Below are 18,279 nucleotides of genomic sequence, written 5' to 3' on the forward strand. Positions count from 1 at the left end.
TGTGTGTGCATGTGTGTGTGTACATGTGTGTGCATGTGTGTACATGTGTGAGCATGAGTGTGCATGTGCGTGTTTGCGGGGGAGGGGAGGGAAGTTTTCTTCACCGAAAGACCGACACTGACCAAAACGCCCCTGCCTCTGGACACATGCCAGCTTCCTAATGCAGCAGCTGTAAATTATTTTCATAATCATCTAAGTCCGAGTACACTCAATAAGACAGTCTGCTAAGGAGCAAAAAAAAAAAGGAAATCTTTACAAAGCAATACGCAAACTATAAATGCAGCTTAAGAAAAACCCCAGGAGCAGAAGAGTGCTTGACGTCAGCCGGGGTAAATTTAGCTGGGCCACCGCTGGGCTGGCAGAGTCAAGCCACTTAGGGAGGCATCGGTGCCGCAGAGGCCTCTCCGCCGGCTGCTGCGCCCCTGGACCCGGGGGACTGGCATCACGTCACACGGTCCACATGGCAGGGAGGGGCTGGGGGCTCTGAAAATGGGCACTGGGGACCCAGGGCACAGGACCCAGGGCATTTGGAAGGGACCTAGGGCCCCCAACTTCCATCCTCCAGATTCCTGGGGGCAGAGCATGCTCAGAAGCTCGAGTCCAGCGGAGGGACCCTCTGTTACCAGCCAGTCTGGGACCCCAACCCAAGCAGCAGCCCCGGGAGCTGTGGAGCCCAGCTTGACAGGAAGAGGGTGGGGTAGGAAGCTCCTCCCACCTGTCTGGGGTACCCAAGGGCCTCCCCAGGGACCACCCTGACCTGGGAGAGAGAGAGAGAGAGAAAGCATACTGCACTGCTGTGATGTGCTTGGCCTTGGGAACGAAAATAGATCCTGTTTTGTTCTAGCTGCCCGACTTCACACCCCATGCCTTTGGGCAAATCCTTCCCTCTCCAACCCCATTTCTTCCTCTGTAAAGGCAGCATTGTGACAGCCCCTGCCTCGCCTTGGTGTGGAACTAAGTGGGGCAGTGAGTAGAGGCAGGAGCACGGAGCCTGGCAGGAGCATTGTCGGCCCTCAGTCCTTACAGCTCCCTCTTGTCCTGTCCCCCAGAGCTTCCGCAGGCTCTGGGGACATCACAGGGAAAAACAAGGAGGAGCCCCGCTCTTGGAAGAGACACAGACTTGGGGGAGGGCCGGGAGAGAGAGTAAACTATGGTAGTGCAACCCTGTTAGTGTCAGAAAAGAGGAATCCGGACGGGGCCAACCAACCTGAGCATGCCAGGGCTGCCCAGGTTCAACCTGCAGGAACGCTCAGCTTGGTCCCTGTAATGTTTTCATTTGAGTCAACAGTGTTTATTTGTTTTGTTTGTTTTGGTCTTGGTTTTTGCTCTTTGAGACAGAGTCTCACTCTGTCACCCAGGCTGGAGTGCACTGGCACGATCTTGGCTCACTGCAATCTCCACCTCCCGGGTTCAAGCAATTCTCTTGCCTCAACCTCCTGAATAGCTGGGACTACAGGCGTGCATAAAAATTTTTGTGTTTTTAGTAGAGACGGGGTTTTGCCATGTTGGTAAGGCTGGTCTTGAACTCCTGACCACAAGTTATCCACCCGCCTCAGCCTCCCAAAGTGCTGGGACTACAGGTGTGAGCCATGGTACCTGGCCAGAGTCAACAGTTCTTAAATGGGAAGGTCTGTGCAAAAGTTCTGAACTTCTGGCTTCTCTTGAAGAACTGGAGTCTGTGGCAACAGGGAGCCTGCACTCCCACCTGGCAGCAATGAGCTGCCCCTGGGGATGGGGGTGTGGGCTCTCCAGTTTGCCCCAGACCCCACCACTCCCCACTGCCACCCCAGGGTGAAGGGGCAGCTGATGTTATCATTGTATAATCTAGCTACTCTCCTGTTTTATATTATCAACCTGGTCCCTGGAGGCACCTGAGTCTGGGACCCACGAACCAAGGGCTGGGGGACCTGAGGAAGACTTCACAAAGCAGCCTGGGATCCAAACCAGGCTTGCTGGGGCAAGAGGAGGAGGAAAGGCGTTTCACCAAGGGAGCAGCAGGCACAAGGAGAGATGCCAGAAAGCCCAGTGCAGGTTCAAGAGCCAGGTGGCCTGTGAGAGGGGTTAACAGGGGCTGTGGCCTGCAATGTGGGGTTGTGGAGGGCACAGTCAGGAGCCAGGGGTGATGGGACGGAGCCAGAGTTTTTGGAACAAGCCCTGTTAGCAGAAATGGGAGAGACTTGAAGGGGTATTACTAGGAGTTATATAATGAGGGGGAAGAGGGTGAGGAAGGAACATCCCCCCTCTTTCCCCTCATGCCTCAGGTAGGGCCTCCAGCCCAGGGCAGACCCAGGAGGGGGAAGGGCAGACCCTGGAAGGGGAAGGGCGTCCATGGAGAAGCTGCACCAGCTCACCTGTTGCCATGGAGACCAGGCTGCAACCTCCTCAGCTCCCCCTGGGACTCGTTTCTGTGGAGAGAAGCCTCCTCACCCACCTCAGCCAGGACAGTGATGCTGTCAGGAGGCAGCAAGGACCTGTGGAGCCACCTCCCTCGCTGGGATGATGGGGAATGGGCAGAACGGAGCCCCCATCCCTCCCTGGCTCAGGGTGCTCATGGGGAAACAGGCCCAGAAGACCGCTCCTGGCAAAACCCAGCCTTCCAGAAGCTCCTAGAACATCTGGCACCAGCTGTGTGCAGACTGTGGCCAGGGCTGGCTGCTCTGGTCAGGGGTGGGGTGCACCCTGAGGAAAGGTCAGCTCTGGCCCACAGAGCACCTCTCGGTCAAGGAGCCACGTGTGAAAGGAGAAAGGCAGGGGCTGTGGGTGCCCCTGAAAGTTTGCCGGCACCAGTATCTGCCAGACACGTGTAGACTTCGTTGTGTAAACAGTGGCGCAGGGCAGAGGAGCCAGGCCTTCCCCATGAGCAGAGTCTCGCTGCTTGGTGCATCACATGAGAACAGAAAGAACTAAGGCAGGGGTGGGGAGGAGAGCCAGTGGAGGCCAGTTTGGGGCAGTGGAGTCAGAGAGGGCCTGCCTGATCAGTGACATTTGAACCAAGAGTTGGCAGAACTGCAAGAGTGAGTCATGGGGTAATCTAGAGGGAGAGCATTCAGGTGAAGGTTGCTGGAGGAGAAAGCGCCGTGGGGTGCTCTCAAGGTCTGAAGGAGGTGAGTGGCATAGCAGGGAAGCCAAGACAAGGCATGCTGCTGCCCCCACAGGAGCGGGTGCCGGGCCAGACGCCCTGCCGTGCCTGAGGGTGCCAGGCTGGGTAACCAGGAGACTTCGGAACCTGCGTCAGCAGCAGCAGCAAGGCTGGGGGCGGAACTAATTGCCTGTCACTGACTAATAGCCTGTTTGCACTTTCTCAAGCACAGCGCATAAAGCCTACAAAGTAACGAGAACAACTCCATCGGCCTCTTGTACAAATTGGTCTTGCGATTCCACAGTCCTCCCATCCCTGGAGTGGCAGCTGGGTCCACTTTTCACACGTGACACCTGGCTCTTACCGAAGGAGCCACCGCCCTGCACACCAGACCCGAAAGCTCATTCCTGGGGTGGCAGGGGCTCCGGGGCCAGGCTTCTGGGCCCTCGGGCCACAGGGTGCTACACACAGCCTGAGGCCCATGTGCTCCCAACTGAACTGACCAGACTGTCTTTTCCCTAAACCTCCAACGAGGCCCGAACCAAGCACAAAAGTGACAGCGCCACAAAAACCAAAAAGACTCAAAAATGCTTGAGGGACCCAATCTCTTCTTTTTTTTTTCTTTTTTTTTTTTTTTTAGACAGAGTCTCGCTTTATCACTCAGGCTGGAGTGCAGTGGCGTGATCCAGGCTCACTGCGACCTCCACCTCCTGCGTTCAAGCGATTGTCTTGCCTCAGCCTCCGCAGTAACTGGGACTACAGGTGCCCGCCACCACGCCCAGCTAATTTTTTTGTATTTTTAGTAGAGATGGGGTTTCACCATGTTAGCCAGGATGGTCTCGATCTCCTGACCTCAGGATCCATCCACCTGGGCCTCCCAAACTGCTGAGATTACAGGCATGAGCCACTGCACCCGGCCCTCTCCTCATCTTTAGGCCTCTACAATTCCAAAGGGGTTCTGAGCCTCCTCCAGGAAGAAAGGGTGGAGAGGAGGTGACAGAGTGGGGCACTGTGCCCCCAAAGTGCACTTCTACCTAGACGCAGGATGGGAGATGCCTCATCCTGGCCCCATGAGCTGTGACCCCACTGTGCTTTCACCTCCCTCAGCAACTATATACAGGACCACAGGACATTTCTCTTTCTCTTCCTGCATTTGTTTTTTAATAATAGAGACATTTTTAAAGAGCTGGAATTATCCTTTTAAAAAAAAAACAAAAAACAAACAAAAAACAGTGAAGGCCTGTGAACGTTCCCAGCACAGCTTAAGGTCTAGCAAAGAAAGCCGAGGGGACACACACTGGCTGCCTCTTCTCAATTCGAGCCCCGCAGGATCTGAGCCCCTTCCCCTCTCCATAGGCGTGATGGTTGATACTGAGCGTCAGCTGGATCGGATTGAAGGATGCGAGGTGTGGTCCCTGGGTGTGTCTGTGAGGGTGTTGCCAAAGGAGATTAACATTTGAGTCAGTGGACTGGGAAAGGCAGACCCACCCTTAATCTAGGTGGGCACCATCTAATCGGCTGCCAGCACAGCCAGAATAAAAAGCAGGCAGAAGAACATGAAAAGACTAGACTGGCTTAGCCTCCCAGCCTCCATCTTTCTCCCATGCTGGATGTTTCCTGCCCTCAAACATCAAACTCTAAGTTCTTCAGCTCTGGGACTCAGACTGGCTTCCCTGTTCCTCGGCTTACAGAAGGGCTATTGTGGGACTTGTGATTGTGTGAGTTAATACCTTTAGTAAACTCCCCTTTGTATATATCTATCCTATTAGTTCTGTCCCTCTAGAGAATCTTAATACAACAGATAAGCAGCAATGGCATCCTAGCTGGTCCCCATAACTTTGAGGTTACAGAGCCCTGTGGCCGAGCTGGCCCAGCCCTCGTTCTATAGAACTCAGGGGGTGGCACTCCCACCCCAAGGGCCCCAAAAAGACAGACATCAGCTCCAGGCTGGCAGGCTGGAGAGGCAGGTGGGAAACTTGTGTTTGGTTTCCATTTTTCCTTTTAAGAGCTGTTCTCCTCTCCCTGCTCACTGGAGAACATGGTATTTGGGGGTCAAGAGGTTTCTCTTTTGAAATGCTTCCCAAAGCACCGAGCCTGGCCAGGTTGAGGGCCGGGGTATCCTGGTTCTGAGGGTTGAAACATTGCCATCCCTCACTGAGATGACGATGAGGTCTCAGGCTCTAATGGGGGAAGGCAGAGTAATTGCCTCTCTCTTTGGGAATAGCCACTGAAAACCAACACTAATAAAACTACCCCACATAAAGGGCTGTCCCCTGGCCAAGCAGGGCACTCACCTGTGATCTCACCCAATCCTCACAGCAGCTTCTGCCTGGGGAGAGCCTTTCATACTCCCATTTCTCAGATGAGGAGCAGAGAGGAAGGGGCAGGCCACAGGCCACCAGCCAGGACTGAGCCCCAGCTGCCTGACTCTAAGGAAGTCTGCTAAACCAGTGGTTTCCAGGAGGAAATAACACATATGGAAGGACATCCACAGAGCTGAGCCATTCTCTTCCAACCAGCTAATGACGCTGTGCTGGCCGCCTCTCCTCCCTCCCTTTTACCCTCAACCACTCTTGCACCAGCCCCTGACAGTTCCAGCCAGTGTTACATCCCAGGCCCCTCCCGCTCCCCTAGCTGGTCACCCAGCCTTCCACCCCACTCCTCCTAGCACCACCCAGCCACTCTCAGCTCTGAGAAACAAGCCCGTTATACGGAAAGGCGGCAGAGGGCTGTGAACTTTCCCTAGGATTCCAGAACTATGGGGGCATTAAGACCCACCCAGTTTCCTACTCCCCCCAGATGACCATGTATACTCTCTGGAAGCTTCCTGGGGCAGCCCTAACACGTCTCCGTCTCCCCACTTGCCCTAGGGTTACTTACCGAACCGGCCCATCATCATCCTGCAAACAAGAACACAGAGAGAGCCATGAGATGGGTCACTCAGAACGCAGTTTCACAACCAGCACATGGAAGATGAGGGATAGAGCCAGCCAGAAAGCTGGGCCCTCGCTGCCCAGGTAAAGGCCTACTGATAAGAATGCAAGTCACATTGTGCTACGTTCCAGCCCACTCTAATGATAAATGAGAGGTGCTTGTGTGGATTATTAACGTTTGTACAAAATCAGCAGCAAATCACCATCTCTATTTGCACATTAACCACTCTGTTAATGTTGTTTGGAGGGGAGGTACTTAAATCAGATAGTGGTTAATACGAAGATTTCAGCAGACAACAAGTCTTCCAGCAGCCATGGAATGCTCAAAACACAGGCTGGGCCAGGGACAGTGGCTCACGCCTGTAACCCCAGCACTTTGGGAGACAGAAGTGGGTCGATCACTTGAGGTCAAGAGTTCGAGACCAGCCTGGCCAAAATGGCGAAACCCCATCTCTGCTAAAAATGCAAAAATTAGCCGGGCGTGGTGGCAGGCAGCTGTAATCCCAGCTACTTGGGAGGCTGAGTCAGGAGAATCACTTGAACCCAGGAGGTAGAGGTTGCAGTGAGCAGAGATTGCACAAGTGCACTCCAGCCTGGGGCAACAAGAGTGAAACTCTGTCTCAAAAAACAAACAAAACAACAACAACAAAATGCAAGACTGGAGACCAGCCTGGCCAAAGTGGCAAAACCTCCTCTAAGAAAAATACAAATAAATTAGCTTGGTGTCATGGCATGTGCTGTAGTCCCAGCTATTCGGGTGGTAAGGTGAGAGGATTGCTAGAGCCTGGGATGTCAAGGCTGCACTGAGCTGGCATCGCACCACTGCACTCCAGCCTGGGCAATGGAGCAAGACCCTGTCTCAAATAAACAAACAAACAAACACACAAGGTTGCAGGTTACTTATGTTTCCAGGAGTAAACACAATGTACTTGCAGGACTTTTGGAACTAAAGGATCCTGGGGAACCACAAGGCCGGGCCCTGATCTCAGGCAGGCGGCAGTGGAAGCAATGAGGGAGACGGGAGTGGTGAGCAGCTTCTCCTCAAAGATTCCCAGTGAGTGAGTGCACACAGCCTTTCCATGCACTGCCTTCCTGAGAGGCAAGAAAGTCTTTATTTTGTCCCCAAATCCCTCTAGGCTCAAGTCCTTTCACTCCATCTTATTTAATAAGCACTTACTTAAGCACCTACTATGTGCAGGCTGTGCAGATACAGTAATTAATATCCCCTGGAGATAAACACTATGTGGCCCTGCCCTCAAGATGCCTGGGAGTGAGAGACCTGGTAAGCCAATATTTCAATGTTGATCACACGTGTCCAGAGGCAACGGGAACTAACAGGAAGTCAAGCACTCCTGCTTGGCAGACAGGAGGGCTTCCTGGAAGGGGTGACCTCATAACCACCTCTTGAAAGAGAAAGGGGAACACTGAGACTGGATGGGAGGTGGCAATGCTGCCTTAGGAAACTGAAAGTGGATCTTTGGGCTGCTGGTTTTCAGCAGACATTCGATGATTCAAATGTTCCGTCAGAGCCTCTGCAGCCATGGGGAGGGGAAGGAACAGGAGACCAGGATGGGATAACCAGCCCTGAGGAGAACCCACCTGGGGCATCAGCCTGGAGAGGTGACCCAGCCTCTCCTCTATCCCGGCCCTGGCTGGCAGAGGGATGCTGACTCAGGCTAGAAAATCCCAACTTCCTTCCTCACTGCTCAGTGCTGTCTGGTATCTGATTGAGGTGGCTTCCACTGGAATCTCCCCTGCCCTGACTTTGGGGTGCTCCCCTCCTCCTGGAAATTCCCTTAGGGCCCTAAGGCACTTCCCACAAGCCCCTGTGTTGGACTGTGCATGCCTGTGGATGCATCCTTTCTCATCAGTAGGATGGGTCACCCTGGAGGAGAGAAACTGCACTCAGCCCACCTCTCAGTGTTTCTGTTGACCCAGCAGGGAGGCTGGCATGCAGTGGGCCCTCGGTGCCACTTACCACTGGTGAATAGCTGAGGCCATTCTCCCACCCACTTGCTCATTCTCTGTCTCTGGACCATTCTAGTTTTATGGCAGGGGCCTCAGCTCCTCCGTGCTATCCTCATATGGGACCCCCTCACCTAGAGGGGGACTCCTATCACAGCATGCCCACCAGCCCACCAGTGCATAGGCCATTCCTGCACAAGGAGGCAGAGTCTGTTTCCCGCAGCTTGATCCACGATGACCCGTGACTCACTTCGACTCACAGAATTGAGGATATAGGTATGGATGTCCAAGACAAGGCCTCAAGGGGCCTGCAGCTGCATTCTCACTCTCTCAGGACTCTGAGGGCACCCTGGGAAGATGCCCAGCTCTGTGAGGAGGGACCCAGGGGAGGCCAACACCAACCACCAGAGGTAGGGGGAGCCCATCTTGCCTCTCCAGCCCCCAACCAGCCTTCAGGTGTCTGCATCATATCAGCAACCCCAGGCGAGACTAGCTGAACAACCACCCAGCTGAGCCCAGCCTACATTGCTGACCCACAGAATTGTGAGCAGCAAATGAAACAGAGGTTGTTTTAAGCCACTCCGCTTTGGGGGTGACTTGTTACACAACAATAAACAACTAAGACACCAGCCCAATCCCAGTTCCTCATGAGCAGCCCTTCTCCTACTGCTGAATAGGCAGAGCTGCTGCCAAAGGCCTACTGTGCTGGGCACAGAACCACATTCTCATCCTCCCCTCCTCCAGTTCTCCCTGTTCCCTTCATGGGCCTGGGGCAGACTTGGAGGCCTCTTCATGGGCCTCTGCACATGCGTCAGCCTGCACTCCACTGTCCTATCATCTTCCCTGACAGCTTGCAAGCCACGAGTGGTTTCCTGTGTCAGTTACGATTTTTGAAATACCATCCATGAATTCACAACACAGTAATTAATCACTCTGTGAACTTAGCTGATGGATTAGCTGAGACAATCAATTTTTAAATGTTCTCTTTCATCTGAAACAGGTTTAGTCAAGAGGCACAAATGCAGTGAATTCTAAAGATTCTTAGCAGGTTATCACAAGGAGTCCTTAAAACCACACACCACAGATACTGTTTGATTTGCTATTTTCAATAGATTTGAAGACTTTTAGACTTCTGAACACCTGCCCTCTGGCTTTCTCTAGGAGATAAGAGATGGCTTAGTAGTGTCTGTCAAAGGAAAGTTTTGGTTTAAACATGCAACTCTTGCCTCTGATGGCGCTAATGTAGATGGATAAATGAACCGAGACAATGGGTCTCTCTAATCATCCTGAACTCTCTGCCTGCCGCACCTTGCAATGTTCTTAAAGCTCACCTTTTAAGATAAGGAATGAAAAAATTCAAAGGCTGTGGAAGGTAACTCAGTTCTAATGTTAAAAACTCTGAAGAAAGTGTGCAGAGGGAGGAGAGTGGGGTGGGAACCAGCATGAGAATCACATGCTACAGTGAAGGGGCGTGGAGCGGAAGCAGCCCCACGTGTGCCGGCATCCCTGGCTGAAGTGGCAGCCTGGGGCCCCGCTCACTCGGGGCAGCAGGGCCTGGAAGGGCAAGGCAGGGGTCCACTTACTCTGTGGTTGTGGTCAGCTCCTCCGAGATGTGGCTGGAATGCAGCAGGCCTTCCCGCTTCTGAAAACCCCAAAATAAACACACAAAATCAGGCAGTGGAGAGATGAGGAAGGACGCACTGACAGGGCAGATGAAGCTGTGGGGTCAGAGATCATCTTAGAAAAGAGCAACAGGAGGAGGGGTGATATTGAACATGCATGCCAGGCCTGGGTGAGTGCACAGCAGGGGACCCTGCGCAGGGTGCCTTTCAGCGGCCACAACCTGTCCCCATCCTCCTCCCACCCTCTGGTCTCCATGTGGCCCTGAGGGTTGGCATTTGTGTGGGTCTCAGGAGAAACACCCCAGGTCAGGTTTCCCCAAAGGGATCCTCTATGCTTTGCAGCCAGGAGAGGTGAGGCATGCAACTGGAAGGAACATAATTAACAGGGAACGTCCCCTGCAATCATGTGTGTACACAGGACTGAAGAGGGTGCCCCAAAGTTTGTATCTACCACAAATTTCAGAACGTGATCTCATTTGGAAATAAGGGTCTTTGCAGATACTGGCTCATACGAGGTCATCATGGATTATGGTGAGTCCCATCTTAATCCAATATGGCTCACATTCTTATTAGAAGAGGAAATAGACACAGAAACAGAGCAAAGAAGCCGTATGATGACAGAGGCAGAGACTAGAGAGAAATGTGGCCACAAGCCAAGGACACCAAGGACTGATGGCCACCACCAGAAGCTGGAGGAGGCAGGAAGACTCCTCCCCTGGAGGAGGAGATGTGAAGGAGGACATCCTACCCTGACAACGTCTTGATTTCAGACTTCTGGCCTCCATAATTGCGAGAGAATAAATGTCTGCTGTTTTAAGCCACCTGGTTTGTGGTACTTTGTTACGGCTGCCCTAGGAAACTGATACAGCATATGTCACACTTTTCCCAGAGCGTGGCAGGTATCAAAAAGCAATGATGGCCAGAGCAGTGGCTCACGGCTGTAATCCCAGCACTTTGGGAGGCCGAGGCAGGCAGATCACAAGGTCAAGAGATCGAGACCATCCTGGCCAACATGCTGAAACCCCGTTTCTACTAAAAATACAAAAATTAGCTGGGCGTGGTGGCACGCGCCTGTAATCCCAGCTACTTGGGAGACTGAGGCAGGAGAATCGCTTGAACCCAGGAGGCGGAGGCTGCAGTGAGCTGAGATTGTGCCACTGCATCCAGCTTGGGTGACAGAGCGAGACTCTGTCTCAAAAAAAAAAAAAAAGAAGTGATGGTGGTGAGGGAGGCATGGCAGTGGTGACAGTAGGGGTGGCAGCCCACCTGTCACGGGAGCTCCAGGTGGAGTCTGGGTGGCTGATCCAACCACCACTGAACCCCTCAAGGGACCGGGAACTCACTTCCTGCTGGGCCAGCCCACAGGGGACACCATCAAGATCTGAGCTTCCATCCCTTTCCTGAGTTTGACCCCCAGGGAATACTCAGGGTTGGTGATTGTTATTGAACAACAGTATGGGTGATGCTTATCCCGATTCTCAGGAGTGCCTGCCAAGGAAGGTCCAGAGACATTGTGTTCACCTAGTCACGGACCAAACGTGCCTGAGGCACCCACCGGGTGCTGGGCCCAGGTCTAGGATTGGAGACGTGAAGCTGGATGTTTTACAGGTTTGTAGTAAAATCTCAGTTTTATGGGGGAAACACTGCAGCTCAGCAAAAGCAAGTGATCAGCCTAAAGCCACGCGGCCAGGCAGTAAATAAGGCCCTTCCCTTCCTTCCTTCCAGCCTGGAAATGCCACATCCCTTACACCAACCACTCCATCTGGGGTTAGATAAGGGATCCACTGAGTAAGCTCAGAGGCCAGGGGGCTGCAGAGAAGAAAGAAGGCGGCTCTAAGGTCTGGGGAGTAATGGCGCCCAGTTCGCAGGACCCCCTGCTCCCATTTCATTCTGCTTTGGTCATGGTCCAAACAACACTTCTCTAACCCGTTATGGCAGGAAGCACCAGCAAGTGCTTGCCTGGTTCAAACTTTCTGCAAACCCCAAAGATTATCTTGGACTCAAGTGCAAGCCTGAAAGGAAATACTCTGGTTTCTCAGCCTGCACAGGGCTCCTGGGGCCCCGAGCTGACGTAGGTGGGCTTGGGAACCATATCCCCATGTGTCCTAGGGAAGCCTTTTCAGGCCGGCTGCCTGCGAACCAGTGGCCAAGACAAGGGGCCATAGGAATGGCCCCCCAGGTCCCAAGTCACCACCACCAGCCACAAACATCCTCCTTAGGAAGGAAACATGGAGACATGGCAGGTGGCCCTCGCCTGATGCCAGAGAGGAGCATTCCCGTCCAGTCAAGACTGAGCTCCCAGGGTAACAGAGGGGTCAGAATGCGTTCAGAAAACACAGTGGCAGCCAGGTCCTCCCGGACCACAGAGACCACGGGACCGAGAAGTTTAAAAACCAGAGGAAAGTGGAGCCGGATGTCTCAAGTAAAATAAACACGGAGGTATCCAAGGTTCCAAGCGTGACCTTAATTCTGGCAGCAGTGGTCGCCCCCGCAGACCCCAGGCATGTGTTCCTCCTTTAGTGGCTCAGCAGCCTATGCCGAGTGCTTAGAGGATAGAAGGCGCTCAGTGCACGTTTACTGAGGGAAACTGCATACATGAACCCTAGGCAGCGACTGTCCACTTAAATGTAAGGGAAACAAAGCCAGGCATGGCTGCTCCCACCTATAATCATAGCACTTTGGGAGGCTGAGATGGGAGGATCACTTGAGCCCAGGACTTCGAGACCAGCCTGGGCAACATAGTGAGTCCCCGTCTCTACAAAAATTTAAAATTAGCCAGGCATGGTGGCATGTGCCTGTAGTCCTAGCTACGTGAGAGGCTGAGGTGGGAGGACTGCTTAAACCCAAGAGGCTGAGGCTGCAGTGAACCGTGACTGCACCACGGTACTCCAGCCTGGGTGACAGAGTGAAACCCTTTCTCAAAACATAAAATAAAATAAAAAATAAATGCAAGGGAAACAGCAAGAGATAGGTAACTCTACTTCACCCTCTGTAAGAAGGACCTGGGTTCTGGTTCCATTTCTCCAAGTGAATCAAGAGAAATGAACCCAAAAAAAGAGATGACGGGGCATGATGAATAATCCACGGCGAATGCAAAGCGGCTTTAATTTGGGTGTCTGTTTCATCCCGCGGGGCCAACCTCCTCCAATGAGTAATAAGCACATTCAAGGGGATTGAATTCCAACCAGTTGGCTTTGGAGAGAAATGAATGTTCTTTTCAAAAATGTGGAAAATTAAACCTCAACACCCTCCTGCCTCTGCTTCTGCCTCTCATCAAATCAATGCCATTGTTCCCGTTCCAATCATTTATCTCGGAGCCAGGGTGAGACACACATTTTGTCAAAAGGGAAAAATAGAAGGTAGCCTCCTGGGGGGAAAAAAGGAGGGGGAGGGCAGGAAAACTGCAGGAGGAAGAAGACGTTGCCTCTCTGGCGGAGTTACGGGCAGGCCGACCGCTCGGTTATACTCACCCGCACGACCACCACCTGCACCGTTACATGCTCAGGAAGGCGGATGGGGGCCCGGAAGTGCATGGCCAGAGAGACCAGCAGGTGGAGGATGGCCACCAGGTTCTTCCCATGAATTGCTGCGGGAGGGAGGAGGAAAGGAGACACTTTAGATCAGGTGACACAGGAACCCGAGCCCACGTGCAGAAAGCAACAGAGACACAGCATCTAAATGAGACCCCAGCAAGGCTAGGATGGAGCAAAGTGTGGACAAGTAAAGAGAGCTGATGAGCAACCTGGTGAAGTCATTTCTGGTTTCAATGTCTCCTCTCTTGTTGGCCTAAGATGACTTGTGCAGACACTTTTAGAAGCACAATGGTTTTAAAAGCAATAAATTGGGCAGTGATGAGGGGAAGGAACAGGATAGTAAAATTAGCACAGAAGGGAAAAGATCACAGAAAGCAGGTCACGGCCACTTAACCATCACAAGGATGTGCGTTATGATCTCTGGCACTAAAAAAGGGCTCCCTCTACACAACGAACCATCCCAACAAGGGTAGGCTGCCAAGGGCGAAGGCTGCTCTGGGGACATTAGCCATTCGCCCCTGCCTTGCCTGAGTCTGTCCTCTCTCCTCCTCAGCATGCAGACTCAGGTTTGGTCATCATCACCATTTCTCCTCCGCAGGGTTTTACAGTTTACAAGGCACCCGATTCCCCACCCACGGACCTAGCAACCCACGAGACAGCCTGGGTCTGCCCAAGGTCTCGATGCCAAGAAACCAGGTGCAGGGCCAGGCTCCAGGGTCTCCTGCCCACCGCTGAGAGCCCAGCTCACCAAAACACAGAGACCTCTGGCCCTGCACAGAGAGCCCTGAAGCCACACCCTGACGGCCTTGCTTCAAGGGGAAGGAGGTGGGGAAGGAGTGGGCAGCACCGAGGAGAACTTTCTCCTGGTTTAGTCTTTCACCTTCTGGGTTCATGTCTTGGCTGAAAATACCATGATGTCACATCTCCTAATGCCAGGGTCACAGGCAAACAGCCCACTAGGGTTGCTGCCACTGGTATTTGGGGTTGAGTCCCAACAAGAACCCCCCAAGGCTGCTTCTCTCTCGAAGTCCCTCTGAGCCACCCATCCACAAACATTGCCTCTCTCCTCTGCAGCGTGGGGAGGATGGAGAACCGTGGCCTGACCAGGTACCTTTTCTAGGAGCTCCCTAACCCTTCTCCTGTTCTTCTCCCCTGCAATGCTCTACCTCTTACGGCGCAGGGAGATGAACCCAATTCTAAGATGCAAGGCCAGATGGGATGATGATGAATGCGGATGACAAATGTGGATGACGAATGTCGAGAGGACGGGCTCCCTCCAGACACTCCCTCCCCCCACGGCGTGGAACTCACAGTCCACGCTCCACCGGAGCGCCCAGCCGCGGGGCCGCAGCAGGTCATGTACTGCTTCCAACACCGTCTGCAGCTTCTGTTTCTGCCCTATTTCGGACTGTGTCACCTCAGCCACATTCAGCTTGCATCCTGCCAGTTTTTCTGCAATGAGAAGCACAAGAGGAGAGGGTCAGAAAAAGCTGGAAGGGCCAGGCATGGTGGCTCATGCCTGTAATCCCAGCACATTGAGAGGCCGAGGTGGGTGAATCACTTCAGGCCAGGAGTTTGAGACCAGCCTGGCCAATATAGTGAAATCCCGTCTCTACTAAAAATACAAAAATTAGCCAGGCATGGTGGTACATGCCTGTAATCTCAGCTACTCAGGAGGCTGAGGCAGAAGAAGTGCTTGAGCCCGGGAGGTGGAGGTTGCAGTGAGCCAAGATCACATCATTGCACCCAAGCCTGGGCAACCTGAGTGAGACCCTGCCTCAGAAAGAGAGAGAGAGAGAGAGAAAGGGAGGAAGGAGAGAGAGAGGAAGGAAGAAAGGAAGGTAGGAAGGAAGGGAGGGAGGGAGGGAGGGGAGAGAGAAAGAGAGAGAGGAAGGAAGGAAGGAAGGAAGGAAGGAAGGAAGGAAGGAAGGAAGGAAGGAAGGAAGGAAGGGAGGGAGGGAGGGAGGGAGGGAGGGAGGGAGGGAGGGAGGAAGGAGAGAAAGAGAAGAAAGAGAAGAAAAAGAAGAGAACAAAGAGAAGAGAGAAAGAGGAAGGAAGGAAGGAAGGAAGGAAAAGTGAAAAGAGAGAGATGCTGAAGGAACTCAGAACCACCAGGACTGACCCTGGCCTCAAGGAGGTCCCCGAAGTGGGGCAAGTTACCACGTGGCCAAGCGGGCATCTTGAGATGTTGAACCATGGAACTCTGAGCTTTCAGGTCACTAATCTTCCTTAGAGAATGACTCCAGATTGAAAAGGGAAGAAGAGTTAAGGATAAAACTGTGGGTGTTACACTAGGGAACATTCTATGCATATAAAATGGAAAAAACATAATTCAAGATGCAATTGAGAGGCAAAGAGTTTACCTGGGAAGAATGAGAGAGGGGGTCAGAAGGTGAGAAGACCGTCCGTGTGGGTCCCAGAAGGGAGAGGACTGATAAAGATAATTTTTTAAAAGGTCTTAGAAGCTACCTCTGCCTCCCCACACACCTGAGGCTCCCATTCTTGTTTCTCTAACATTCTGACACCACAATAGGAAGTTAGATTAGATATTCACAGAACTGGCGATGATTTTATTACCGAGAATGAACAGGAAGCAATCTGGAGGAGCGCAGACAAGAACTGTCACTTTTCATCAAGATTCAATTACTGAGGCTGAGCTCCAGCCGAGCCTGCACCTCCTCCAATTTCCCTTTTGTTAGCAGTAGGTACTGGCAGGTGCCGGCCACCAGCGCCCCACCCCATGCCTGCTACATGGCAGGAAGGACCCCCAGTTTCCCTGCTAGTCTTCGATTCTAAGACTCCAGTGTTTACCGACAGATCCCCTCTGCAAAACAACAAAAGCGACGTCACAGAGCATCGTGAGATGGTTCACTGGGAGGGTGACTGCAAGCAGCACAGAGCCTTCAATACACAGCTGCTGTTGGTGACGCAGGCATTGACGGGCGATCATGAAAGCAATCAAGTCCAGGCTGGTCACAAATGGGGTTTCTGTTTTGCAAGTGATTCCCAGCACAAAGTTCTGTTGAAAGCATTTTAGCCAGAGGCCCCTATGTCTTCAGTGTTATCTCCCCAGCAGCCTCCCCTCCCTCAATTAGAAAACAAACCGCTTTGGTATCCCTTTCAGGATAATAAAATTCTAGAGCAAGGCCTGCTGGGCTCGGAAAACCCCTTCAGTCCTTCGTTTGTTGGCTCACAGATAGGGACTGAACACCTACTATGGGACAGGCACTATCCTAGGTGCTGGATATGGCACAGATAACAGAGGTTCCTAGTGGGGAGATAGACACTCGTAAATAACATCAGATTGAGCGGCAGTGACTGCAAGAGAAAAAACAAAGCAGCCCAACAAAACGCATCCTGCAGGGGAGTGGAAATGATTCCCGCTTATTCATCTTATTTCCCTCCATCTGGATCTAACAGTTCCTCGCTGAGTCATCCACAGCTGTCTGTCTGAATTTGCGCCCTGGAAGTAAAGAGCAAGTAGGTCCCACAGGTGTTCAACAACCACAGACAGGGCAGAGCAGGGCAGCTTGGAGAAGGAAGGAGAGAGAGAATTATACGGAACTGGGTGGTCCGAGAGCCTCACCCACCAGGGAGAAGGGGAGCCTGACACGCCCCCGTTGCACCTGCCACCATCCAGCCCCGCAGACTGAACATGGCCACGTCACCCAGGGTGGAGGAAGAGGAGTCGGCAGAGGAGCGGAGGACACTGGATTCATTTGCCTGGGCTGCTGCAACAAAGCATGCCACAGACCATGCAGCTTAAACAACGGAGATTTATGTCACAGCTCTGGAGGCCGGAAGTCCAAGATCAAGGCACCGGTAGCGTAGACCCATCTAAGGCCCCTCTCCCGGCTTGTAGACAGCTGCCGTCTTCTTCCTGTGTCCTCACTCGGTCTCCCTCTGTGCACGTCTGTGTCCCAATCTCCTCTTTTTATAGGAACCCTAGACATATTGGATTAGGGCCCACCCACTCGTATAGCCTCATTTTACCTTCATCACTTTTTTTTTTTTTGAGATGGAGTTTCACTCTCGTCACCCAGATTGGAGTGCAATGGCACCATCTCAGCACACTGCAACCTCCGCCTCCCAGGTTCAGGCGATTCTCCTGCCTCAGCCTCCCGAGTAGCTGGGATTACAGGTGTGTGCCACCACGCCCAGGTAATTTTCGTATTTTTAGTAGAGGCGGGGTTTTGCCATGTTGATCAGGCTGGTCTCAAATTACTGACCTCAAGTGATCCACCCACCTCAGCCTCCCAAAGTGCTGGGATTACAGGTGTGAGCCACCATGCCTATCCTATTACCTCTATAAATACAGTCACGTTCCAAGGTTCAACCTGCAGGTCTGGCTGGTAGCAGGGACAGTGGGGGCCTGCCAGGCTACCCATCTCTCCTAGTGGGCGAAGCTCTCATTCCTTGCAATGTGCCTGTATTTAAAGAGGCAATTAAGGTAAAATGAGGTCACATGGGTGGGCCCCGCATGTAGGACTTGAACATAGGAATTTGGCGGTGGAAACAGCAGGCAACAGAGACCAAAGAGACTGGCCATGCCCGGGTGCTGCCTTAGGCTGGGTCTTGGGTGACTCCTGTGCAGCAGAGAATATGACACATGATCACCTGCATCATCAGACATCACTGTGCCCACTGGCGGGGGCTGCAGGAGCAGCTCAGGGCTCCATCGTGGCCAGGACTCCTATCTTCCTAGCACAGAAAGAGAGAAAGTTGGGGAGGATTCTCCCATGTAGCAGGTGACCCAGAGTGATGGCCACATGTTGGGTTGAGAACACATGTGAGGAAGAACCTCACCTTCACAAGGAGAGGGCGTGCCCATGAGTGAGCAGCAGGATGACAGTCAGGAGCTCCTGCAGCACGGGCACCTCACTCTGACCATATGCAGTCTACTTTGAGGGCTGCACTGCAAACACAGGGGAGCTACACCCCCAGAAACCTGGCATGTGGCAGAGTACCCAGGAGTTGCTTTCAGAATCTTCTCTCAAGAAGAAGGACTCAGCTGGGTGTAGTGGCTCATGCCTGTGATCCCTACACTTTGGGAGGCCAAGGTGGGAGGATCGTTTGAACCCAGTTCAAGACTAGCCTGGGCAATATAGCAAAACCTTAGCTCTACAGACAATACAAAAATTATCTGG

General features: G+C 52.8%; 1 protein-coding gene across 4 annotated transcripts in view; it reads right to left on the reverse strand.

The window, feature by feature from the left end:
* PARVB (parvin beta) overlaps nt 1-18,279 on the reverse strand; it is a 136,211-nt gene that overhangs the window by 22,577 nt on the left and 95,355 nt on the right. For all 4 annotated transcript variants that reach the window (XM_028827619.2, XM_028827618.2, XM_077949370.1 and 1 more), the window contains exons 5-8: nt 14,444-14,584; nt 13,070-13,185; nt 9,561-9,619; nt 5,960-5,979 (exon numbers count right to left, since the gene is read on the reverse strand). In XM_028827619.2, the coding sequence (XP_028683452.1) occupies nt 5,960-5,979; nt 9,561-9,619; nt 13,070-13,185; nt 14,444-14,584 (336 nt within the window). The remainder of the gene's footprint in view (nt 1-5,959; nt 5,980-9,560; nt 9,620-13,069; nt 13,186-14,443; nt 14,585-18,279) is intronic.

Source organism: Macaca mulatta, chromosome 10 (genome assembly GCF_049350105.2).
Source record: "Macaca mulatta isolate MMU2019108-1 chromosome 10, T2T-MMU8v2.0, whole genome shotgun sequence".
NCBI lineage: Eukaryota > Metazoa > Chordata > Mammalia > Primates > Cercopithecidae > Macaca > Macaca mulatta.